Genomic DNA, 26,257 nt, shown 5'->3' with positions numbered 1-26,257 from the left:
AAAACAGCGTGTATTTTTGAAATAAGAGAATGCTTGAGGAATCTTGATTCTGCATCCTCATGGGGGAAATAATTTAAATGTGCTGGAGAGGAGGAAGAACCAAACTAATATTTCAGAAGTTACTCTAGAAACACACGATAATTAGACGAGAGAAATACTTACGGGCTAGTTCAAAAGAATCCTTCTGCAACTCCAAGAGTACAGCAACGCCAATATTGTCTTTCGTCATAACTCTGTTCAACATAGCTTCTGAGCCATCAGAGTTTGCCATGGCCAACTGGTTGAATTCAACTGTATGGTTCTGAATCAGAGAAAATCTAAAACAGAAATAATACAATACAGTAAAAATAATTTTTATAGGTAGAAAAAGGTTATCCCAAATAACCAACTTTCTACAGCAGCAAGTCAAAGAATGGATGATTTCATTCTAATCCTTAGTCATCAAATTGGAATCAACTATTCACAGATTTACATACAACTACAAAATGAATATGGTAAGTTAGAAAGACTCTTCATCTATGACTAGGACAACATGGAATACCACAAAAGATTGTTTACAGAAATTAAAATAAATTAGATCAGCACTTGACAAGTAACATTACAGTGAAGAAACAAGGGACTGCTGATGCTAGTTTACACAAATGGACAGTAAGTGCTAGAGTAACTCGATAGATCAAGCAGCACCTCTGGAGAACATGGATCGGTGGTGACATTTCGGGTTGGGACCTTTTTTCAGTTTCGACTCAAAGCGTCACCTATCCAAGTTCTCCAGAGATGCTCCCTGACCAGCTGAGTTACTCTATTACTTTGTCTTTTTTTAAACATTAAAGTAATGCTGGATTAGCATGGCTAGACAATATCACTAAATGTCTTCTATACTGTATAATCAAATTCTGACTATTTTAGTCCATCTCAAAATGTACTTTGATTACTTTAACTGGTTTAAAGTATTCTCGAACTGGTTTATTAGGATAAAAATTTAGAAAGCTATAAAGATGTCTTTAGCCAACTTACTTTTCAGTCTTATAGAATATTGCACAACCATCTACATGCTTCCGATCAGATTCTGACATTGTCCTAGCTCGAGATTTAGGACTGAAGAAACCTTCATATCCATGCGTTTTAAGTTCAACCAGGAAAAAGGCAAAGTACTGTTCAGTCTCAACCTCCTGCACAAAAATAACACAAAGGGATTGAGATAACAAGTTTTTTGTTTTTTTCACCAATTTTCCTTATGGCAAAGGAGATGGACATGCGGCCTATTGAATGTATACTAACTCTCTGAGCAATCCTGTGCATCTCATTCCTCTACCAGTTTCCCTGCAACTTGTTCTCTTACAAGCTGATTTACATTCCCACCCCCTCTTTCCACATATTTTACCACACTTCCCTCCTTATTCCCTCCTTATTCGGAGTAATTTACAGTACCCCAATTCACCCAACAACCAGCACATATTTGGGACATGGAAGATGCGGATGCATTCAGGGAAGATACAGTTAAAGGGATAATGTGCAAAGTCCACACAGGTCACATAGAATGTTAAAATTAAACCAGAGTAAATGGAACTACAAGAAAGCTGCATCATCTGCCTTCTCTGTACCAAAGTTAGTGCCCTGTGGCAGATGGCCTGTAAAATTTGTATGGAAATGATTCCACAATCACAATACCACTGAATAATAATTCAGAGGATATTAACGTAATTTAAACTAATCCTATTCAATCTCAATGCATCTGCAAAATTGGAGGGAAAAATCGAAATGAAGGAAGTTACATTGATCACTTGCAGATTTTTTTAATAAACAGGTTTAGTGAGTATGGTACCCATTTACAAATAAAGTTTTTGCAGCTTTAACATCATAAGCTTTTGCCATAAAGTGCCTCACCTGAAGACTGATGATATCTGCATTGCAGTTCAAAATTTCTTGCATAATAGATTTTTTCCTATATTCCCAGCTCAACGCCCATGGCGGACAGTATCCATACAGCTGCCTTGTGGCATACTTGTCACATAACACGTTGTAGCACATGACCGAGAATAAAGCTGCAAAAACAATAAACCAATCAATAATTTCAAAGTAATTTTAAAAATGCTATTTAAAAAAGGGTAGAATAACTCAGCCTATGTGGCAACATTTGATGAAAAGTACAAAATAACAGGTTTTAATTGCAGAGGGAGGGTTGGCGAGAAACTGAAATAAAGTGATGATGAAACCAGACGAGAGGCGAAAGACCTGTTAATTAAAATAATTTGTTCAGAGATCATAGAAACATAGAAAATAGGTGCAGGAGTAGGCCATTCCGCCCTTCGAGCCTGCACCACCATTCAATATGATCATGGCTGATCATCCAACGCAGTATCCCGTACCTACCTTCTCTCCATACCCCCTGATCCCTTTAGCCACAAGGGCCACATCTAACTCCCTCTTAAATATAGCCCATGAACTGGCCTCAACTACCTTCTGCGGCAGAGAATTCCACAGATTCACCACTCTGTGTGAAAAAAAACTTTCTCATCTCGGTCCTAAAAGACCTCCCCCTTATCCTTAAACTGTGACCCCTTGTTCTGGACTTCCCCAACATCGGGAACAATCTTCCTGCATCTAGCCTGTCCAACCCCTTAAGAATTTTGTAAGTTACTATAAGATCCCCCCTCAATCTTCTAGATCCAAATGGGAGATGAATGAAAACAAAAAATAACATGGCTGAAGCTGTGGGACACAAAACATTATAGATGCTGGAAAATTTTGAAAGCATGCTGGAAACACACTGGTCAGGCAGCACTCGTGGACTTGCCCCCTGATTCTCTGATTTATTCTTTGAGCAAAACTTATTCTACTTCCTGGGCAACTACAGAATATGCTAAACCTACTCTTTTACACCTTCTTTACCCATCTTTCATGGACCCTAACATTCCTTCTAGATAAAGGATGTCTTTCAATTTTTATGGTATTCGATGCTCATAATGCGATTCCCATTACCAACAGGGAAGTCAAATGCCAAATGCACGTGTGCTCTTCAGTCCACTAGCAGGGTTTCCAGTAACCTCTCCTTTCAATTAACAATACCAGTTTCATTCTTACATTGTTCCAATTTTAAAAAATAACAAAAGCTTGAGGAACAGGATCTCATCTTACAAAAATGAATTCAACTTCTGTTAACCAGTCTTTGTCAGAACAGGCTGGTTTGAGTGAAAAGTCAACAACTTCAATTTCCTCTCCGCAGATGCTGCTTGACTAGGCTGGACATTATAGCATACCTTTATTTCATATTTCTAACAATTGTGCCTTTTTATATCTCACAGTTCCAACCTTGTTTTTCTTGTTCTCTCTCTATTCTCTTTGATGTCTTTATATATATCCAGACAGAAGGTTTGAATGCGCCTTCATCACATCCAATCTGCCAGTACCATCATTACTCGATATTCTGTCTATTAAGCTTTCTATAATACAGAACCAAGTGTATTTCTATTGTAGACATTCTCTCAGGGAGCTTCACTCACTCTTATTTCTCGAAGTTAAAACATCATTGGATTTCTAACTTTTCCATTGTTTCCTCCAGCTTTTTCTGTTTTGACTTAAGCAATTCCAAAAGATGGCTCATCAACTACCAGAAACAATAGATATTTAATCCAACATTAAGAACACACCAATAAAACCATCGGGATTTAACATAGTTGGATGTGTTGGACGTTGCTGTGGTACCCTCTTTGCTTGGCTACAAAGCAAGTCCCAGTATTTTGATATTTTAACAAGATTATTGGTTGTTGCAAGCTGGAGATTTACTGCAGTTTTGATTTGGCAGCAGTTCAGCTTACAGCCAGCAAGAATAGTATGACAGAGGAGTTTGCAAGCCCTGTTAGGGCACATTTTAAGCTAGAACAATGGGGGTGGGAATCCAAGCAGGGAAATAGAAGGAATAGAAGTGAAAATAGCAAGGGAGAAGATTAGATGGAAGTTTATAGGCACCAAATAGTAGCCACATTGTAGAAAAGGGAATAATCAATAAATAATAGGGCCACATAGACTAGGTCATTAACTTTCATTTAGTTAAGATTAATCAAGAAGCTAAGAGAACAAAGAGTGCACTTAGGGTTGCTTCCTCGAACGATATATCATGAGACCAACCACTCAGCTTGGATCTGGTCATGGCTAATGAGGATGTTTATTAATTTACTGCAGAGTAAAAGATCTACTAGGAAGTAGTGATCACAACACGATAGAATTTAATCTGCTGCAATTTAGTATGCTGCTTCTGAGAAGCCGACTATGACCAACCATGGAATCCAAGGAGAGTATCAAATAATTCAAAATGGAGGGTAAAGTTAGTGACAGACCTGATAAACGGGGGGGGGGGGGGGGGGGGGGAAATCAGAATCCAAACACAAAAGATGATTGAAGCAGCAAAACCGAGAGCAAACTAGTAAGAAATATAAACAGTAATGACAAGGACATATAAAAAAGAGATCCAAGCCAACTTAGACTTAAAGAATGAGATTAAGGAAATTGTTAAGGGACATGGAAATGGCATTCGATTCAGTCTTTACAGTGAAGAATACTACACTTCCCATTAAAACTGAAAAATACCATGGACATTTAAATACCATCGCAAGAGAAACAATATCTGGCAAATTAATGGGGCAAAAGTTTGATTAGTCATCAAGATGGTAGATGCATTGGCTGTAATCAAAAGGGGAACTAGCCAAAGGTGAGTAGCCATAGGCCGATTAGCCCAACATCTGTTGTTGAAAATATGTTAGTGTCCATTATTAAGTAAAAATGGCATATCTGGAGAATCAGCGGGGCCAATTTTTTGGAGAGTTCCAGAGCCCCAGCCGCAGTGGACAAATTTGACCCGCCGATCGGCCACGGAAGTTGGCTAAGGGAACGGATCTGCTGGCTCCGGCCGGGCTGGAGTTGGGGGTGGGGGGAGGATAAAGAGATCTTAAGTGTGCTTTTGTAATTTTGTCCAGATTAAAAGGAGGTGCCGGACAAATCAGTGATGGATCTGTATTTGGAATTCCTGGTGAGTTTCAACAAAGTGTATCAGAAAAGGTTAGGTTACAAAAGCCCTTAGTTAAAGGTAATATATTATATCGACAGAGGATAGGTCCACAGACAGTAAGCAGTGAGTGGAGACAAAAGTGCTCTTTTCAGGTTGATAACCTGTGACCAGAGGATGGCTCAGAGATCATTATTGAGAACACAACTGTTTACAATATTATAGTAATATGGATAAAAGAGGATGCATAACCAGAAGATAGAAATATTGATAAGTTTAGTGTGTGGGTAAAAATCCAGAAAATGGAGCACATCCCAAGAGAATGAGAAATTATTCATTTTGGAACTAAAATTATATCCACTGATATCTACTGCAAACCCACCAACTCCCACAGCTACCTAGATTACACTTCTTCCCACCCTCACTCCTGCAAGGGCACCATACTATTCTCTCAGTTCCTCCCACTATTGCAACTATAGATTATTAAGGGGTTGGACACGTTAGAGGCAGGAAACGTGTTCCCAATGTTGGGGGAGTCCAGAACAAGGGGCCATAGTTTAAGAATAAGGGGTAGGCCATTTAGAACTGAGACGAGGAAAAACTTTTTCAGTCAGAGTTATGAATCTGTGGAATTCTCTGCCTCAGAAGGCAGTGGAGGCCAATTCTCTGAATGCATTCAAGAGAGAGCTAGATAGAGCTCTTAAGGATAGCGGAGTCAGGGGGTATGGGGAGAAGGCAGGAACGGGGTACTGATTGAGAATGATCAGCCATGATCACATTGAATGGCGGTGCTGGCTCGACAGGCCGAATGGCCCCCTCCTGCACCTATCGTCTATTGCAACTATTCTCAAGATAAGACTTTCCACTCCAGGACATATGAAATGTCAATTTTCATGAGACAGGCCCTCCCCCCCCCCCCCCATCCCCCCACCTTCTGCAGGAACTGCATTCGGTGACTTCCTGGTTCACATCCCCCCGACCCCACAACCATCCCCTCCCTACCCCACCCCATTCCCTTGCCTCTCCAGGTACTCTCCTCTGCAACCTCCATCCAGGGACCTAAATAGCTTTTCGGGTCAGAGATTCCCTTCCAACTCCTATCTGGTTTTGCCCTGCTCCACATTGGATGAAATAAAACAGACATAGGCAATCACTTTGCTGAGCACCATGTTGTGACTATCTGGAACTCCCGAATGCCAGCCATTTTAATTCAATTCTTCCCCCTCCCAAACCAACTTGCCAATCTTCAGTCTCCTCAACAGCCAGGTAGTAGCCAATTTCAAACCAGTGGAACAGCACCTCATTCAACCTGAACAGTCTCAAAGCCCACACCACGAACATGGAATTTTCACATTTAAAATAATCCATGCTCCCTCTGTCCTTTTCCCTTCTACCCATCTCCACTCCCACCACCTTCTTCCCACCTTTCCCTTCTATCCGCCCAGCACCTTATTTCTTTCCCCGCCCTACACACTCCTCCCACTGTATCCCCTCTCCCAAACGACTGCTCACCGCTCCATCTATTGTTAAATTTCACGGAATACCTTAACTCTACTAGATTTCAGAATTTGCAATCTCGTTCTTCACTCATCATAACCCCTCTGTCGCCACCCCCACCTTCCCTCCCCCACCAGCCATACTTGCCAATTAACCTTTCTTTCACATGTATCCACCCATTGCTTGCTATCTCTTGCTCCACCTTCTAGCCCCCACTCCCTCAACTCTTGAAATTGCATATTTCCCCTTCTCCTGCGGTCTGCAAGAATCTTCATCCAAAACGCCGACCATCCATATCTTTCCACAGATGCTGCCTGCCCCAACGAGTTTCTTTAGCTGCTCTCCTTTTTCTTTTCCGGCAGATAGGCTACTCTTGTTCTTACTTCTTATGGTCTTGGGTTCCCAGCACAGCAGCAGGGAAATAAGGGGTTCATGTCAGGTTTCTGACACAGCAGCTTTGTCAATAATGTATTCCATTCCTATATATAAAATTATCCCCATAAGTGTTGATTTCGTTGGTCTTCATTTATGAAAATGGATCTCAATAGAACTGGTTTATCCATCAAGTCCAAAATGTATTCTTCTTCATCTCTCACTACCCACGTCATAAAATTACAAGTAATTATATTGCACTATCCTATCTAACAAGGGATTAATTTGTTTCACCATGTCTGCTATCACAGCTTAACAAGGCGAGGTGAAAGTGTGGCATTTCAACCATGCCTCTGGCTCCTTTAGGATCAAACGAGCATCTACCTTCAACCGATTACTTATTCATCAGACGGCATTCAATCTAGTAATGTCCATTTTATCCCCGAGAACCCCACACAATACCTTTTTGTTCTACACTAGCTTTAATGTACCAATCATTTCCTATGTCATTTTATTTACTTTTTTGGACAAATTTTGCTGCCAATAGCCAGTGGTTCTGAAGTGAACGGTGGGTATTCAATCATTTGAACACAAGTTTAGTTTAGTTTAACAATACAACATGGCCTTTGGCCCAGTAAGTCCAAGTTGACCATCAATCGGTTTTCCACTTTCTCATCCACTCACTACACATTAGCAGGAATTTTACAGGAGCCAATTAACTAAAATCATGTGCCTTTGGAGAGTTGGAGAAAACCCACCCAGTCACAAGAACATGCAAACCACACAGACAGCACCTGAGGTCAGGATCGAACTCAGGTCTCCGGCGTAGGAGGCTGCAACATTACCAGCTGAAATAATCATCACAGCACGAAGTTATGATAATAAATAATAATTAACTCACACAATGCCTAGCCATCTTTAGAAATCCATTCATCCTGCTCATCTCCCCATGAGACCATCAGTGAAATTTGCTCTTGATTGGACTTTCCACAATTACATTAAAAAATAAAGCCAGATCCATCACCACAAACCATCTCTACCACCCTGTCAAGAGCACGATGAAATATTCCCCATAACCTGGAAGGGTGCAGCTCACCAACTCAAGAAGCTCATCACCAATCAGGACAATGCAGAATACTCAACTAGTATACCTTCACAATTGGTGCTTAGTGCTGACAATGTGCACGATTCACAACACGCACAGCAGTTACTCACCTGGACAACAACATATAACTTCAAGATGGCCAAGTGCAGCTAGGGTACCTGAAAACCGCCAGCTGCACATCCCCTCCAAGTTATGCATTATTCTAACAAAATATATTGCTAATGCTTCATCATAATTGAGTCCAAGTCTTGGAAACCCTGCCCAGAGGAACAGTGGGAGTTACTCCGCCAGAGACACTGCTGCAGTTCAAGGTGGTAGTTTATCACCACCTTCTTAAAGGCAGTACATACTAGTCTCACCAGTGACACCCAGATCTTGAGGTGAAAAAAACAACCGATTCAATGCAGATTTTCTGCTTGCAAAATAGAAGGCAAAGAGAAATATATATATATATGTTAATTTTACCAATTACTAAAATAATGAGGATTAAATTCATGACCTTCTGATCTCAAGATCCACTTTGAAAAGGTTCTAATTGTATTGCAATTGCTAGCTTTTACTGCACTGAAATTCAATATTTTACATCAAGACAAGACAATTTACTTCACCTGAGGGATGTGCCTTCTCCGGTTCTTGTATGACAACCCATGATCGAGGTGGTGGCTGGTCTGACTGAACTATTAACAAAAACCAAACATCTCATTAATTCAATGTCATTTGTAAAATTAAATAAAAAACTAGGTTGTGTTACTTACTTCTTTTTGAAGTACCTGCCAAATTATCAAGCAGGAAATTCAGCAGCCTACGTGTTCCATCTGGTTCCTGATGGAGGCTAAGGATTTCTTGTTGCAGAGGGTTGCCTACAAATCATATTAAAGTTTCAGCTAACCAGTTTGCAAATCAATTATGGACAGCAACTTTATTTGCTATCATTACAAGTAATATTTTAACCACATATACTTGCAGGCTCTTCACTTAAACAAAATACATATTTAATCAATGCTACTTTAGTTCAGGCAACCACAACACCTTTTACTTTATTTCTATTTCATCAAATCTATCACGGTTCCAAATAGCCCCTAATAATTAAAAGAGTTGTGGTAAATGTAAGCACTCGGACTCGAAAGTAACTTAAACTTAAAAACTCTCTCAGTAATGAATTAACTCGGTGGGCTGAAGAACCACATATTGGAGTGCTATTGTACTTCATCTAATAAAAACAGTGGAATATCAGTGAAACAATTTGAAGGCCCGTTTTAAGGATTATTAGGCTAAAGTTTAAACATCAATTTTAAGCCAATTTGTTTGATAATGAAAAATGTGGCGTGGAACTTGAAGGATCCTAACAATTAACATTCACAAATTATGACAATCTTGCAATTTTCTCAGGATTAAACAGGCAGTTTCCCCAAAATATTACTTCATAAAATTTTGGAAGATTTAAGCATATGGAACCCTTCACACTGCAAGTCTCATTTCATTTGAGATTTCATTCATTCACAGGATTAACTTTTCAGCATGGTATCTACATTTTTTGTTTCTCAACCTCTTGCCTACAGACTCTATCCTCAGTGTACAAGAGGAAGCCAAACTGCGACCTTTCTCTCTGGGACCTTTGCAGCAGCAAGTTTCAGCACATAGTCTTGGACCTTGGAATTTGTCTATCTACAACATTCAATTAAGGACAGCTCCTTGCTGTTTAAAGAATCAAAATAAGGAAACTGAGGGAAGAGCAGACAACAACAATTCAGTTTGGGCAATCTGATCCTCCAACATATTTAACTAGAATTCTCCAGTCCAATTACAATGCTGCTACTGACTTTTAAAAGCAGGTTCAAGTAAATGTATGCAGACGTTGTTTAAAAGCAGCTAGAATAGCAAGGAATATTGAAGAAGGGTTCCAACCCAAAATGTCATCTATCCATGTTGCCCGATCCACTGATTTACTCCATCCTTGTCTTCACTAATAGGGTTGTTTTAGATCAAATTGAATAACAGCTAAGAATAATAGCAGATTATATTTTAGACTATAGGGAAATAGGCAATAGGGAAGCTTTGTTGCACTGTGCCTCCAAGATGTTGAACCATTTGTCAATAGGATTAATATAGGACTGTTAAAAAATGTCTCTATTTAACTTATCTAAACCGATCATAATCTTGCAAACCTCTATCAAATTTCCTTTCAAACTTTAACTGATCAGCATCAATTAATTTCCCAAATCTTTATTAACTGGGAATTTACTCAACGTAATGAATATAGCACAATTTTCTTAGTCATTATCCCTCTAAGCTATGCATTCAAATACAATCGGGCAATTCATTTTACATGTATTTGTGCTGCTCAGTATTCTGCTTATATTATGTAATAATTACCATCTTTAACAATCAGCGGTAAATAAAGTTTTCATCTCCTTCCAATCTAAACATCATTACCTTCAGGGTCTGTTCCCTTATTTGCCATCACTTCTATAATTAGCAATCTTGCATCACAACACTAAACTAGAAGGCTTGGTCTTACTCGACAACAAGTGACAAACAACAACAGCAATCTTACAACCAAACTACTTGAGAGAATTTACAAACATAGAGTTTTAAAAGTGAGATGAATACTTAATTATCAATTAAGTCATCAAGTTGTAGAGTCATAGAAACCAGTAGAGTAAAGCTTCAATTTACAATCCATTAAACTATGTAGGTCTATGGGTAGGTGCTTATATTTCTACACTTACAAGAACAGGTTTGGCAGCCTTTTCCTGCCACTCCATCATGTCCACCCACACACACACACACATACAATCAAGTAGCCTACCAACAATCATACTGCTCACACTTTCAAAGCAACCATTTCACAGATTCCAGAAGCCAAATAACAATGGTAAAATTATACTTCACTGGCAATCGATGATATCCAGAATGAAGAAAACAAAACATATATATTGTAATACAATATTTGTAATAATTGTAATATATATTGTAATGCATTTATGAAAAGGATAAAATCTAATTAATTTAATGATGGACTTCTTACCTTTCAAACCCAGGGTCTGTAATTGAAACAACTTTCCAAGTTCAAATGGTAGAACCCGTAACAGGTTATTGTTCAAAAGCAATTCCCTGAATTAATAAAGAAGATTACAACAGTTTTCAATACATGAACAACAAAAGATGTTATGAAAGCTATTTCTCATCTACTTGTGGAAGGTAAACATCTATTAATGAGTTTCTGAATGTGCCAGATTACTAGTTAAAAGCATAATAATTTTGCATTAGATTAGAGAAGAGGCATAGTTATTAAATGTACAAATCACTCAGTGCATAGAATTAAAACATGCTATTGCATGGCATACATCTAGGACTGGGACAATTTCCCTTCAGAAACAGCCCCATCCTCAATTAAGAACTTCCCGAGTTGCATAATAATGACCCCCGAATATTATCACAAAAGGTTAGTCAGTAATTAAAATCACCAATACCTTTAAAAACTATATAATTGTTAAGCCCATGCCAAGCAATCTTCCAGACCTCAAACGGCAACAATTGAAGTGTTCATGTTTTATTTTAACATTTAGCAAGAACTATTTAACATTTTTAATTTATCTCAAGAGTTTTTTTAATGTATTTTTGCTCTCTCCTTTACTTTAATCCAATCCAATCCAATCTTTCATTCTTCATCATTACACCAAATAACACCTCCATTGAACTTCTGATTCTCTCAAACTTTATTTACAACTTCATATTTTCTTATTGCAGAAGTAGTGGTCATTTGGCCCATCTTGTCCACACCCGCTCTAAGCAATCCCAGTTCTCCACTCATTTTTCTATAAGCTATTCTCCCACAAAAACAAAATATTAAATGTTGGAGATTGAGAAAAATAGACAATATTCATACCACATTCATGGAAAGAAAAACATTTGTGTTTCAGGACAATAATATTTCACCAGAGCTCTACCCTCAACTCAGTGACTGACATTACATAATGGCTGTTTCATATGTTTTCTGTTTTCATTCAATTCCATAATTTTCCCAACATATTAGATGCCTGTACCTTTAGTTTTGGCAGCAATTGTTGGCAATCAACTCAAATTAAATAATTGAAGAAAATGCTACCACTGTTCAATCATTATTGTGCAAGTTTATATAAATAACAATTGCTACTTTGTGTTCAAGTTGCAATCCTCAGTTGCTACTTGCTGAAAAGGTGAATATGAAGTGCAACAATCACCTGGTTCATACTGCCTGCACAGTGAAGAAACAACCCCAAAACTTGCCAATAATTATGCAGAACAGCAACAGAAAAAAAGAAGGCTATCATAGGGCTTATCAAAGTAGCAAGGTAGCAAGGGAGATAAGTATCCTTGACCATGGATTTCTTCAGTTTCAAGAAAGCAGTTGAAATCACCACAAAAAAAAAGAAAGACAAAAAGAGGGTGTACAGGTGGAAAAAACAAGAGACACAGACATAGATTTTCAATCTGCTATCTGGAAGCAGACAGGGCAGTGTAAATCAATATATTGTTTGATTACCAATCCATTTGGAAAGTACATGACAGAGTTAAAGCAGCATGATTTTAGACAAATTTGCCATTAACATTCAATGGAGGACAGGAAGAAGTTGAGTAAAGTATTGAAATATGAATGATGGTTTCAATTTTTGCAAAACATGAAACAGAGAAAATTTGCTCACGACTAAATTTTAAGAACCCTCATCTAAACTATGAATCCCAATTCACCGATCTATACTGGCTCTAATACGTTTGTTTTAATTCATTCATTTTAAAATTCTTCCATGCGCTCCCTACCTCTAAACACTTTGATTCACAAGCCACCATCTCATCCAGTCCCAGGTGATACATAATTAAACAAGCAAGTTCAACAAACGTCTTCATCTTAACACTGGCTGAAACATTCACCATTTTAAACCAGATGCACTTTGCTGATAAACCACCTTGGCTTCCTCACTATCTCCACCATCATGGAAGTCAGTCTGCAGCTAATTCAATTCACTTCAGGTGATATAAAATAAAGGTTAAGAGTACTAGGCAAAAGTTTTAAGACCAGACAACATTCAGATTACAGTAGTAAAAACCTATGGTCATGAAATAACCACAACTTCCAATCAAGCTGTTCCATTACAACTATGAAAATAGCTTTTAGCCAAATGCATTATTTCAACATAGAAGCACCAGGCCTGCAGGGTGTACAACCTACAAATGTATTTCTGCTTTTTGACAAGGTTACTGCAGCAGCATCCATCAAACCTGTGACCTATACTAACAAGAATAACAATCGGGACAGGTTCATGACATCAAAGATAGACACAAAAAGCTGGAATAACTCAGCGGGACAGGCAGAATCTCTGGAGAGAATGGGTGACGTTTCGGGTCGAGACCCTTCTTCAGACTGGACAGGGATAAGGGAAACAAGAGATTATAGACAGAGATAAAGAACAATGAATGAAAGATATGCAAAAAAGTAACAATGATAAAGGAAACAGGCCATTGCTAGCTGTTTGTAGGTTGAAAATGAGAAGCTAGTGCGACTTGGATGGGGGAACAATAGAGAGAGAGGGAATGCCAGGGCTACCTGAAGTGAGAGAAATCAATATTCATACTACTGGGCTGTAAGCTGTCCAAGTGAAATATAAGATGCTGTTCCTCCAATTTGCATTTAGCCTCACTCTGACAATGGAGGAAACCTAGGACCGAAAGGTCTGTGGAGGAATGGGAAGAATTAAAGCATCCAGCAACCGGGAGATCAGGTAGGTTCACGCAGAGCTGAGTGAAGGTGTTCCGCGAAATGATTGCCCAGTCTGCGTTTGGTCTCGCCGATGTATAAGAGTCCACATCTTGAACAACGGATTCAGTAGATGAGGTTGGAGGATGTGCAAGTGAACCTCTGCCTAACCTGAAAGGACTGTTGAGGTCCCTGGACAGAGTCGAGGGAGGAAGTATAGCGACAGGTGTTACATCTTCTGTGGTTGCAGGGGAAGGTACTGGGGAGGGGTGGTTTGGGTGGAAAGGGAAGAATTAACCAGGGAGTTGCAGAGGGAATGGTCTCTGCGGAAGGCGGATAGGGATGGGAAAATTTGACTAGAGGTTGACTAGAGATCCCGTTGGAGGCGGCGGAAATTTCAGAGGATTAGGTGTTGTATGCAACGGCTGATGGGGTGGAAGGTAAGGACGGGGGGGACTGTTGCAACTAGGGGGAGGAGGAGCTGTGGGGTACCGAGGAGACACAAGCGAGGGCCTCATCTAAGATGGGAGAGGGGATCCCCGTTCCCTAAAGAATGAGGACATCTTGGATGTCCTAGTGTGGAACACCTCACCTTGGGCGCAGATGTGGCGTAGATGGAGGAATTGGGATTATTGGATAGAGTCTTTGCAGGAAGCAGGGTCGGAAGAAGTGGAGTTGACATAGTTGTGAGAGTCAGTGTGTTTGTAATAGATGCCAGTCAACAGTCTATTTCCTGTGATGGAGACTGTGAGATCAAGAAAGGGGAGGGAGGTGTCGATGGTCCAAGTAAATTTGACTGCAGGATGAAAATCCAAGTAAATTTTTGCCATGTATGCTGTTCCTTCAGTGCTGTTGAGTTTAAATCCTGGAACTTTCTACCTGACAACATTCCCCAGGACAGCAGTGGTCCAAGAATATGACTCACTACCACATTTTCGAAAGGTGCGTTGGGAAGAGAAAGTAAAAAGATGATTTTCTTTATGAGGAACATATAGGTCTGAGGAAAACAATGAACACTTAAATACAAGAGCCAATCATTTACAGTCATGTACCCAAACATTTTTAAACATAGAACACAGTGCAGGAACAGGCCCTTTGGTCCACAATTTATGTGCCACACATGATGCCAACAAATCTTATCTGCCTGTGCATAATCTAATCCCTCCATTCCCTGCATAACTGCAGAACTATCCAATGAATCAAATTGCCAATTAGAGCACAACACTTTGGATTCTTTGCTATTTAAAATATAATGTAATTTAATGCCAGATTCTATAATTGAACAAATGATTGCTTTAAATATTTGCAATTGGCAAATCCTGCTTTTTCAGGAACCATGTCAGATATTTGTGTTCTCTGAGGATGCTACACCCCCCCCCCCCCCCCCCCCACCCCAAGGCGGAAAAAAATTGAAACTGGTCTAAAAGTTACCAGGTTGAATATATTTTCAACTACCATTGGATTATTCAGATTGTGAATTATTCTCAAATTGTGGAATGTATATTACTTATTTGCAACTTGAGCAGTTTGTTTAATCGCACAAAAAAGAGACTGCAAGGCATTGTAAAGGTTTTCAATTAAATTTGCAGATTGACTTCAGGATTTGCTAGCACATCAAATGCAGCAAATATATTAAAAACAAAAAATAACTTTAGTTTGAACTCGTTAACAAATTAGCTTGACTTAACTCCTTGGAGAACAGATTTTGAGGATGTGTAAATAATGTAAAAAATATGCAGAAGTGTTGCCATCATATTGAGAAGATTTTTGCAATAGTTAATCAACTGTAACAAGCACATCTATTCACCAGACTTTAACTGACCACAATCTGTTACTCAACATTGATTTTGCACAATTTTGCATTTGTCACACTGACCTTCTATCTAACTGCTTTTTCAGGAACTGAGATTCAGCATAGGTTTTTAAATTTTGCTCTACCCCCATATCCCACTCTGCTGCATTCTAAACATTGCTGATTGAGATCAACAATTGGAACATTTCTATGTGGATGGCACAATTTTACACTCTGTTGAGCCACAAGGATCTGGATGCAATTTTCACGATTGCAACTTTGTACAAAATGCTGCTGTAGTAATCGCATGAAAACCAGAGGATCCTTGATTCTTATGCCAGCTCTTTGAGATACCCATTAAAATTAGTATCCTTCATTTACTCTTTCCTCAAAGCTTGTAAATCCATTTCATTTCAAGTCTTTCAAATTCTCTTCCAAAAATTACTCAGAAAACTAGTTAACACCATTCTAGTCACCACAATCCATGTTTAAATAACTCAGTGCAAAATAACGTTCCTTCATGTCAATTCTACATTTGATAACTGTTTTAATGCATCTTCTGGTTACTGACTCTCTCGTGATTGTCTCCATGCATTGCCTTCATAATTTTCAGCCTGTCAATCAGTACACTCAACTTTAAAGATGAACGCTTTCTTCTCAAATTTCTCAATATACTTGTTCCTTTCATTTGTATTGGTCGAGCAAATCTCTTCTGCAAGGTCTTCAAGAGAATTAACACCTCTCAAGAGTTATGACCAGAAGTCGCTGCAGCACCCCGATGGGACCTACCAAGTGCTTTATAAAAGTTAACCCTAACTTCTTTGCAATCGCCTTCTCAATAAAGGAAAAGTTCTCCTATAAATTATCCTCCATACTCATTAAAAATGTATTTAGTTATTACTGTTAATACTGTTCATCTTCCTTCCAATATGTCATTTCAATTTCTTGAGTCCTGCTAATGGTGTATTCCATTAGCAATGGCCCAATCACTGAGGAAACAACATGTACTTTCTAACAGACTCAGCATTTGAGTAACAGTTCCTTTGTCAATCCCTATTACATTTCAATTTTCACCAACCACTCTCCTTTTTTATGGCACTTTCCGACTTAACCACATCTTATTTCCTCTTCCCATCATTCAGGAGCCAATACAATGCTTTCAGGTAAAACAGCAAACCACTATCACCTCTTTTAATCTATGAGCTACCTGTGATGATGTTTACACCGGGATCCCCTCTACTTAGGTTGGCTGACTGCTCCAACAAGCATCGGATAGAAGTGGTATTAGAGATGGAACCCACATCTTCCAAATTGTAAAAATAGTTGAGAATGCATTCTAAAAGCATAACTAAGTTTTAGCCTACTGCATTACAGGAATGATAGGTCAGAAAATCAGGTTTTCCATGACATATCAAGCAGCCAAGCTCAAAAAACATTTGTTAGACCCAAGTAGAATATTATCAAACCAAATTATCTAAAGTGGCATATCGATTTTGAGATTAATTATATTCTTAATCATAATAAAGAGGGCTGAAGTTGAACCGAACCATGAATGTAATCAAATTATTTTTATTTGAAGCAGCAAGGAACTGCAGATGCTGGTTTACAAAGAAAGAGCGCTGGAGTAACTCAGCAGGTCAGGCAACAGCTCTGGTGAACATGGATAGGTGACATTTTGGGTAGGAACCCTTGTTTGTCCTACCCCACCTCACTTCTAGTATGCTCTCCTACAATCAGTCTGAAGAATGGTCCTGACCCAAAATGTCAGATATCCGTGTTCTCCGGAGATGCTGCCTCACCTGCAGAATTAATCCACCATTTTGTGTCTCTTTTTTAAACTATTCTTATTATATCCATAAATTACAAAGCACTTGTTTACATGCAATCTTTTATTAACAAAATGAACAAAATCCTCAAATGAACATCTACCTGAGTGATACGATATTTCCAAGCTCTGACGGTAAACTTCGTATTTTGTTACAGGATAGGTCCAAGTAAACCAAATTATGCAGTTTGGCGATATCAGGAGGAATACGTGAAAGGGAATTGTCACCAAGATGCAAGGCAGTCAAGTGCGTTAGTGACCACAAGGATGAACTCAAACTTCGAACTCTCCCTGCACACAAATAAAGGAATGTTAAAACTACATACCGATTTTCTTCTGTCCTCAACAAAAGAAATGCAAGATGTAACTAACTTGATAAACATTTAATTCTGTTGCTATCATACACTATATGCAATACTTAACTGCTCAACAACTATCTTTAACTAATTCAAATGACGGCAAGATGCACACCACAAAAAATCATCCAAAATTTGAAAGCAAGGTCTTCATTTATGAATTAGACAGTGAAGTGCATTTGTCTGTGTTGATAATTATCAAAAGAAAACAGGGGAGAACATCAAGCTAAAATAATGCACTCGATTTGGTGAAATATGCCAGGTGTTTCACACCATTATAATCAAATAATACTTGATATAAAATAAAATCTAGACCATGTGCCATAAACAGAAAATAAAAACATCATGAAATAATTTTAAAAGCATTGGTAGTTCTGCGTCCAATCCTTAAGGATTTCAAAGTTGCAACGAAGGCCAGAACTGCAGGAATGCATAAATAGAGTGATAGAATGAAATTATAAAAGTAGGCCATGTGGGAATTGAATATAATAAGAATATTATGCTTTTTGGAAACCAGCATCCACAGAATGTCAGTAGGCAGAGATGGAATAACATAGAACTAGTGAAAGGTAGCATGAATTAAGTTACAGCACGGTTTAAGATGAACCTGAGTTAATAGACAGAGGAAGATGGAGCTGAACTTGGATATTGGTTTAAGAAGCAGATAAACAGCGATTCCAGATAGGAGAGCACTATTTTACTCAACTCAATCCATTACAATCACATTACAAAGGACTATCACATAATTGTGGCAATCTACTCCAATGCATCTTTTAAATGTTATATACTGCCACTAAAGGCTACCAGCAATGGATGGAGTGCATATGAAATCTAGCTATAAGGATACCAGTTAAGCAAACTCACTAATTTCTGACCCTTCTCAACATTGGACAGTTTAATCTGATCATTTTGACTACATACATCAGACACATGTCTTTATGTAGCATCTTTCATAAATTCTACGATCCCAAAGCGCATTCATGCAATCAATGTGTCGGCTTTCAGAGTATTCAAGTGAAACCGTAAGTGAAAGGTACAGGACATCAGATTTCCTGACATTTAACATGATCAAAAATACATCAAGCCAGAAGTCAAGATTATCAAACATAAAAATTAATTAATAATGCAATTAAATAAGCAAAATAGAATGGATGCTTCTCCATTTGTTGGAGTCTGCAACACAAGTTTTAATGTTTCATTGTCGGGAATATCTTTCAGTCAGTCCAAATAAAATCTTTCATGAATTCCAATTTATGTTTCTTGAAATCCTCTTCAGTTGAATAAGGGTTTTAAAATGTTATTAATTACTAGACCAAGTGGGCCTGAACCTCTCCTGCATTGGTGCAGCACCCTGTCCTCCTCCCCCCCCTCCCCTGTCCCCTCTCCCCCTCTCCCTCCACCCCTACCTCCTCCCCCCCCCTCTTGCCCTCCCCCCACTCCATCCCCCTCAACCCCCCTTATCCTCCCTCCTTCACCCCTCTCCCTCCCTTCCTAGGAGATAGATTTAAACTTTAAAATGTGAATAACTAAAGATATAACAGCAATTTCAATAAAACTGCTTGCATTATCACTAAAGTGACAATGGTGAGTAAGGTGGGCCTAAAATTGTCGCACTATCGTGTACCATTTTGGCTGAAGTTTGATCACAAACAAACAAACGAGTTTTAGTATATAGATATTAATCGTTTTGATGCAATTTCAAAAACAGAAGCACTACCATTCTAATGATTTTAGTTTCAAGCACATTACTTACCACTAATCTCCAACTCTGCCCAGTACGACTTCTTTCCATTTGCAGCTTCTTCTGAAGACATAATTGTATACATTCTCCGTGGATCAGGTGGATCATATTTTTCCTTGGGCATTCCGGTTACACTGAAACAACAATGCAAATAAATTCTGACAAATACACATGTAGCTGCTAATCAAAATCCTATACAGTAGCCAGATAATTGCAGTGTACACTAATATCTAAAAAAGGCTTTAAAATTAATCACCAGGATATCCAAAGGCATTTGATCTTTTGCCCCTTACTCCAAAGTACAGACATGTAGAGGCAGCACCAGAACATCCAAAATCTGTTTGATTCTGAACCAACCTCTAAACTGAACGCACTTCTCGCTACATATGCTTTCCTCCTTCCAACTTCAGCTCCTGCACAAACCAAAGATCAGTGACTTTGTCATATTGAGAGATTCCTTTAAAGTTTCATTTGCTGACACTGACTCCTAGTGAATTATATAAACCTTTACACCATACAAAACTTACCATAGCACATCAAACTGATCAACAAAGTAAATGTGAAAGCATCATCAGCAAATTCCTCGTTGGCATCAATCATTCATTTGCTGCTTACGACAGATTCTTAACCCCTCATTTTTAAATCGTCGAGTTCTGGGTATTCCATTGAAAAATGCCTCTAAACTAGGGTGTCCTTTTCTCCACATTTAAAATTTTTCAATGATACAATTTGAATGAAACATTTTCGTCTAATGCTCCATTGTTCCATTGCATGACACTTGTTCCTATATCCATTTTAATTTTATCTTCCTGCCTCTAAATGAATGCAAATATACTGCAGAATAGCATTATAAAATGCAAAAAAGTTGCTGCGTTATCCCAAATCTTTAATTAGAGGCAACAATTAACATTGTGCAACAATGTAAACTATAAAAATGTCTTTGCGCTGCATTGAACTCACTATTAGGTCAATTGCTATAAAAGTAATTGACTTCAAAACCCAATTCATACTTTATCGAAATACAAAGAATAAATCTATAAACTAAAATGAAGCTTTCTGCAGAGTAAATTCATTTTGCTTTTAATTTTTTCATCCAATAAATAAAAAGTATCATTCCAAATTTATACAACACACAAAACCCAATTACAATGAGAATATTGGGACTTCAAAATATAACACGTGCAAGCTGTTACACTATATTTAACACATTTCTTCCCGCTTCCTCATCCTAAATAATTCCAGAGGCACAGTGGTCTAAATCACAAGATTGACAGCCAGCAGTTGACACATGGGTGGCCAAACATAAAAATCCAAGACAATATGAAGACAAGATGCTAACACATCTGGATGCTTCAAACCAATACCATAGTCATTGCTCAATGACAAGTTCAGCAGTGGAGTAATGACTAAGTAAAGGATTGGGATGTACTGTGCATCTACCTTTCTGCCCGATACCAGGTTATGAGATAGGACGGGAAAAGAAGGATTGCTGGCACAGCAAGATCTTTCATATGAATAGGGTTACCCAACCCAAAGTGAAAAATGATTTATATAATGTTACATTCAAATGCAGTTAAAAAGTCACTTTTTTTCAAAAAAGTTTGTTTCATTACTTTACCAGATGTTGGGGCAGAATATTAACTCACTTGGTTCAGTGAATTCAGGAAACATCTCAATGGACAGGCACTGCAGCCAGCAGGAGCCAACATCAAGGTAGGCTCTAAGACAATTTGCTGCTTTATATAACCTATGTATCCTAATCAAGTGTAAACTCATTTTAAACAGGATCAGTTCTTTATCTATTTAGTCTGGATTTATTTACTGGTATTGCAACACAAGTTAAAAACTGAATGTAATGATTAATACAATTATACTAATTTATCAAAACTGATAACCTTCGAGACCATGTAGAGTCAATGTTAGTTTAGTTGAGGTACAGCTTAGAAACATGCTCTACAACCCATCCTCCGGCACATTATGTCTGAAGAAGGATCTCAACCCGAAACATCATTCATTCCTTCTCTCCAGAGATGCTGCCTGTCCCGCCCGCTGAGTTACTCCAGCATTTTGTGTCTACCTCCGGCACACTAGTTCTGTTATTCCAGTTTCGCATACTACACACAAGGGGCAATTCAGAAGCCAACAAACCGGCACAACTTTGGAATGTGGAGCAAACTGGAGCACCCAGAGAATACCAACACAGTCACAGCAAGAACATACAAACTCCGTACAGACAGCACCTGTAATCAGGATTGAACCAGAGTCTCTGGCAATGAAAGGCAGCAACTCTACCACTGTGATACAATAAAATAGAACTATTTATCCCAGGAAATTGGCCAAATTTCCCTCGTGACTGACAGCGTCACCCAATGTAAAAATTTAAAGGAAATTAAATATACCACATTCTACAGTTACCCATGTGGCATGGGTCTGTTAGGTGATAGGTTACTGATGAGGCGAGTTCTGGTTCCAAAACTAAGGGTAAACAGTAAAGGTACATTGAATTCAACAAGTTATCCCAAATTAATAATGTAAATTGATACACTCCTACAATCAAAATTATAACTAATTTCTGATTAGACTGCAAATCAAGATACTTTGTACAAAAAAAAAGGATGGTCAACAATATTCTGTACATGACCTTGTTTCTAACTTCATAAATATTGCAAACTTTCTGGTCAACAGCAATTTATCTGTTTCGCCTGGCGGGGGGGGGGGGGGTGGATAACAAGAGAAGCCATAGTGCTTTGTAGGTGGCTACTATTTGTATACATTGGGTATACAGCAAAGAATTTCACTGCGCCTGGTCACATGTGACAATAAGGTATTCCATTCCATTACACTAGTTGTGCTGTTGATCTAATGCCCCAGAAAAGGTTAGGCCTGGCCTAGGTAAGATATTCACTGATCGTGAATGATCAGCTATGATCACATTGAATGGCGGTGCTGGCTCGAAGGGCTGAATGGCCTACGCCTGCACCTATTGTCTATTGTCCTTAGCAATTTGACAAATTTCACAAATCTAAAATGATCCTTTTAAAATTAGCTTGATATCAGTAAAAGTATGCCATGAAGCTAACAGACTCATACATATTCCAATTCATGAAAGCAAATAAATCATCTTTGCCATTATCATCATATCATATCATATCATATATATACAGCCGGAAACAGGCCTTTTCGGCCCTCCAAGTCCGTGCCGCCCAGCGATCCCCGTACATTAACACTATCCTACACCCACTAGGGACAATTTTTACATTTACCCAGCCAATTAACCTACATACCTGTACGTCTTTGGAGTGTGGGAGGAAACCGAAGATCTCGGAGAAAACCCACGCAGGTCACGGGGAGAACGTACAAACTCCTTACAGTGCAGCACCCGTAGTCAGGATCGAACCTGAGTCTCCGGCGCTGCATTCGCTGTAAAGCAGCAACTCTACCGCTGCGCTACCGTGCACAACATTCAAATGCTTGCGCACAAACAATCTGCTAGAGGAACTCGATCAACATTTCGGCTCAGGACCCATCATTAAAGAGTCTCGACTCAACATATCAATTGTCCATTTCTCTTCAAGCAAAATGTTTGTTCGACATTGAAATCCATGAGCAAACTCTGAACGAGGCGATTCCATCCAATTTCCTTGGCCAGCTGTAAACCACCAGTATTCACTGTTACACTTCTTGCATGTAACAATGGTTATACAAATAAACATTCATAGCTCCATACCCATAAGAGGCCAACCTGGTGACACAAGGTTCGCAACTTTAAGCAAACTCTAGATTAAATCTCCTCACACCTTCGTCTCTGATGAAAGAAATGTTCACCTCAGTAGGGAGAAAATCTACTTTTTAAAGATTTTTATTAATATACTAGACCAAGTGGACCCGTTGGGCCCAAGCCTCTCCTGCATTGGTGCAGCACCCTTCCTGCCCCATCCCACTCCCCTCCCTCCAACCCCCCCTCCCCTCAACCCCCCCCCCCTATCCTCAGTCCTTCCCTCGGAGATAGATTTAAACTTTAAAATGTGAATAACTTTAAATATATAACACCGATTTCAATTAAACTTCTTCCATTAGCACCAAAGGGATGGCGGTGAGTAAGGTGGGCCTAAAATTGTCGCACTATCATGTACCGTTTTGGCTGTAGTTCAGGAACAAACAAACAAGAGTTTTAGTATATAGATAGATAGATTGTTCCCAATCAAATCAATAGTTATTTATTTCATTGGTTTGAGATTACAAAAATACTTTTTTTGCTTTCACAGGACTAAGTAAGATATGCAGCACAGAAAAAGGTTATTCATGATAACCTAAGATAGACACAAAATGCTGGAGTAACTCAGCAGGGCCGGCAACATCTCTGGAGAGAAGCAATGGGTGACGCTTCGGGTCGAGACCCTTCTTCAGACTTTATTCATAATAACCAACTGGTGCCCATTGAACTCCCTCCATCTTCCATCAAAATCCATCAGAGGAGCCTCAGTTTCTTTCCCATATGTTTGTTCCACCCTCACCCCACACCAAATATATCTGTAGTATTGTTTCAGGCACTCCTTTCATTTGCAAGTTCTATATTGGTACCACTCCAAGGACAAAATTGTCTGCAGAATTCCCCACTAGATTTCATACGACTTGTGTACTCATGGCGTCTGGTCATGCTCTTCTCCACAAGTGGAGAAATTCTGCATCCTCTATGAAAATAGTTCGTAAAATTTGTATGGCTTAATTAAATCAAGATAGACCAGTTTGCAGGTTAACAAGTGGTTTTCAAAGCCTGTGCTGTCACTGAAAACGCTTGACTCTAGACAATCTGTCAGATTACAATGTGCAAACAGCAAGTGCACATAAACCTGGTGCTTAAACAATTTTGGTACCATATCTTTTTTTTAAATTCTGGAAATAATTGTAAACGCCTAAAAATGGAAATAGTGCCATCTCAAGATAACACATTAGTTATGCTCAATCACCTGCTCTGCAAGTGAAACAAATATTTACCCAATTTCCTTCTGTGAAATGTGACAATACCCGCCGAAACTGCAATATAATGGAGGCATGTTTTTGTTAAAACTTGTACAGTGCGTGGCTTTGAGCATTGAAAAGAACTGGAGAGGACTGGAAGGTACTACTAAAACAATTCTTAGTGGAATATGGAATCAGTTTATTTGATTTAAATAAGCAAGGAGCTAATAATTTCTATATTTACTCTTTAAATGGTGTGTCCACGAGAAAATAAATACATTAGACCATATACAGGAGGATCTGGATAGTGCAAAGTGGGAATGGTGCAATTACTGGAGAGGGAAAGTACACCATATCTCTAAGTTAACAGTGCTAAACAGGCCAAGTTCTCTACATCGGACTTTACTGGAAATGCTTACTGACAAAGATTTTGATATCCGATACCATACGAGCTCCAAGCTGCAGGAGTAGCAAACGAAGGCTGAAGCTCATGTGCTATACTTACAGACGCAGCTCACTCAAGCCCAAACTTGGTAACATTTTCAAAGTAAAAACAAAACATAAAAGTAACAGAAACTATGAACGTAGCAATAGAGTGCCACAAATAAAAATTGAAAATAGAGCAGCCAATCGAAAATAGAGGTTTAACATATTTTAACAAAATTGCACCTTATGTACAACTTACAAGGCTTGCAAGGAATGGCATCTTGGTATTAGTTTATTGTCATCACATGTACTGAGATACAGTAGCAACCTGTTTTGCATGCTATCCATTCAAATCATACTAATCTTCAGTACAATCAATCCATACGCAAGTACAACAGGTAAAACAAAAATAAAAATATCAGAGTGCAGACTTTAGTGTCACAGTTTTATTACATTTACAGAGAAAGTGTAGATTAAAAATAGTGTACAGTCTGCAATGAGGCTGGTAGGGAGAATGGAACTATACCCAGCTTGAGAGGACTGCTCAGTAGTCTGTTAACAGATACTGAAGATGGCAGCAGAGTTGTTCCAAAATCTGATGGTATGTGCCTTCAATCGGCTTGCAAATTCTCTTTGATTATGTTGGCTACATTTCTAAGGCAATATGGTGTACAGATGGAGTAGATGGGAAGGGTGGAGGGTCTGAGTTGCAAGATGGACTGGGCAACAACTCTCTGCATTTTCTTGCAAACAAGAGCTGTTGGCAAACAAAGCTGTGATGCATCCCAATAGGATGCTTTTTATGGTGCATCTGTACAAATTGTCTTCACAAATGCCTTCTCACATTTAGAGACAATAATAAATTTGTTAAATATTTAGTCACCATATGTGACTTCTGTAATCCAATATATGGAAAGTAATTAAAAGGATAGATTGCTACAAAAACATGCTTAGAAATAGATTTCAAATGTTTTGGAAGAACTCGGCCACTTTGAAAGCCATTTCTGAACTGGCCAGAATACTGAAATGCAGTGAAATCATTCTTGCTGACCAGATTCAGGACCAGAACCTCACCAGATAAGCAAAGATAATAACTTGAATGAGGAAGACATTTCAGCATAGAAACATAGAAAATAGGTGCAGGAGTAGGCCATTCGGCCCTTCGAGCCCGCACCGCCATTCAATATGATCATGGCTGATCGTCCAGCGCAGTATCCCGTACCTGCCTTCTATCCATACCCCCTGATCCCTTTAGCAAAAAGGGCCACATCTAACTCCCTCTTAAATATAGCCAATGAACTGGCCTCAACTACCTTCTGTGGCAGAGAATTCCACAGACTCACCACGAAGAAATGTTTTCTCATCTCGGTCCCAAAAGACTTCCCCCTTATCCTTAAGCTGTGACCCCTGGTTCTGGACTCAACCAACATCGGGAACAATCTTCCCGCATC

The 26,257-nt window shown here is 38.9% G+C and overlaps 1 protein-coding gene across 3 annotated transcripts in view; it reads right to left on the bottom strand.

Annotated features, from left to right (window-relative positions):
- LOC144600079 (CCR4-NOT transcription complex subunit 6-like) overlaps positions 1 to 26,257 on the bottom strand; it is a 47,687-nt gene that overhangs the window by 11,996 nt on the left and 9,434 nt on the right. For all 3 annotated transcript variants that reach the window (XM_078411467.1, XM_078411465.1, XM_078411466.1), the window contains 8 exons: positions 19,434 to 19,555; positions 17,429 to 17,615; positions 11,002 to 11,087; positions 8,729 to 8,833; positions 8,582 to 8,650; positions 1,885 to 2,042; positions 1,015 to 1,169; positions 163 to 317 (listed from right to left, as the gene is read on the bottom strand). In XM_078411467.1, the coding sequence (XP_078267593.1) occupies positions 163 to 317; positions 1,015 to 1,169; positions 1,885 to 2,042; positions 8,582 to 8,650; positions 8,729 to 8,833; positions 11,002 to 11,087; positions 17,429 to 17,615; positions 19,434 to 19,545 (1,027 nt within the window). In that variant the 5' untranslated portion in view covers positions 19,546 to 19,555. The remainder of the gene's footprint in view (positions 1 to 162; positions 318 to 1,014; positions 1,170 to 1,884; positions 2,043 to 8,581; positions 8,651 to 8,728; positions 8,834 to 11,001; positions 11,088 to 17,428; positions 17,616 to 19,433; positions 19,556 to 26,257) is intronic.

The sequence above is a fragment of the Rhinoraja longicauda genome, chromosome 14 (genome assembly GCF_053455715.1).
Source record: "Rhinoraja longicauda isolate Sanriku21f chromosome 14, sRhiLon1.1, whole genome shotgun sequence".
NCBI classification, from domain to species: Eukaryota; Metazoa; Chordata; class Chondrichthyes; order Rajiformes; family Arhynchobatidae; genus Rhinoraja; species Rhinoraja longicauda.
Note: the sequence above shows the minus strand (reverse complement) of the source record. Positions and strands in the feature narration are given on the sequence as shown.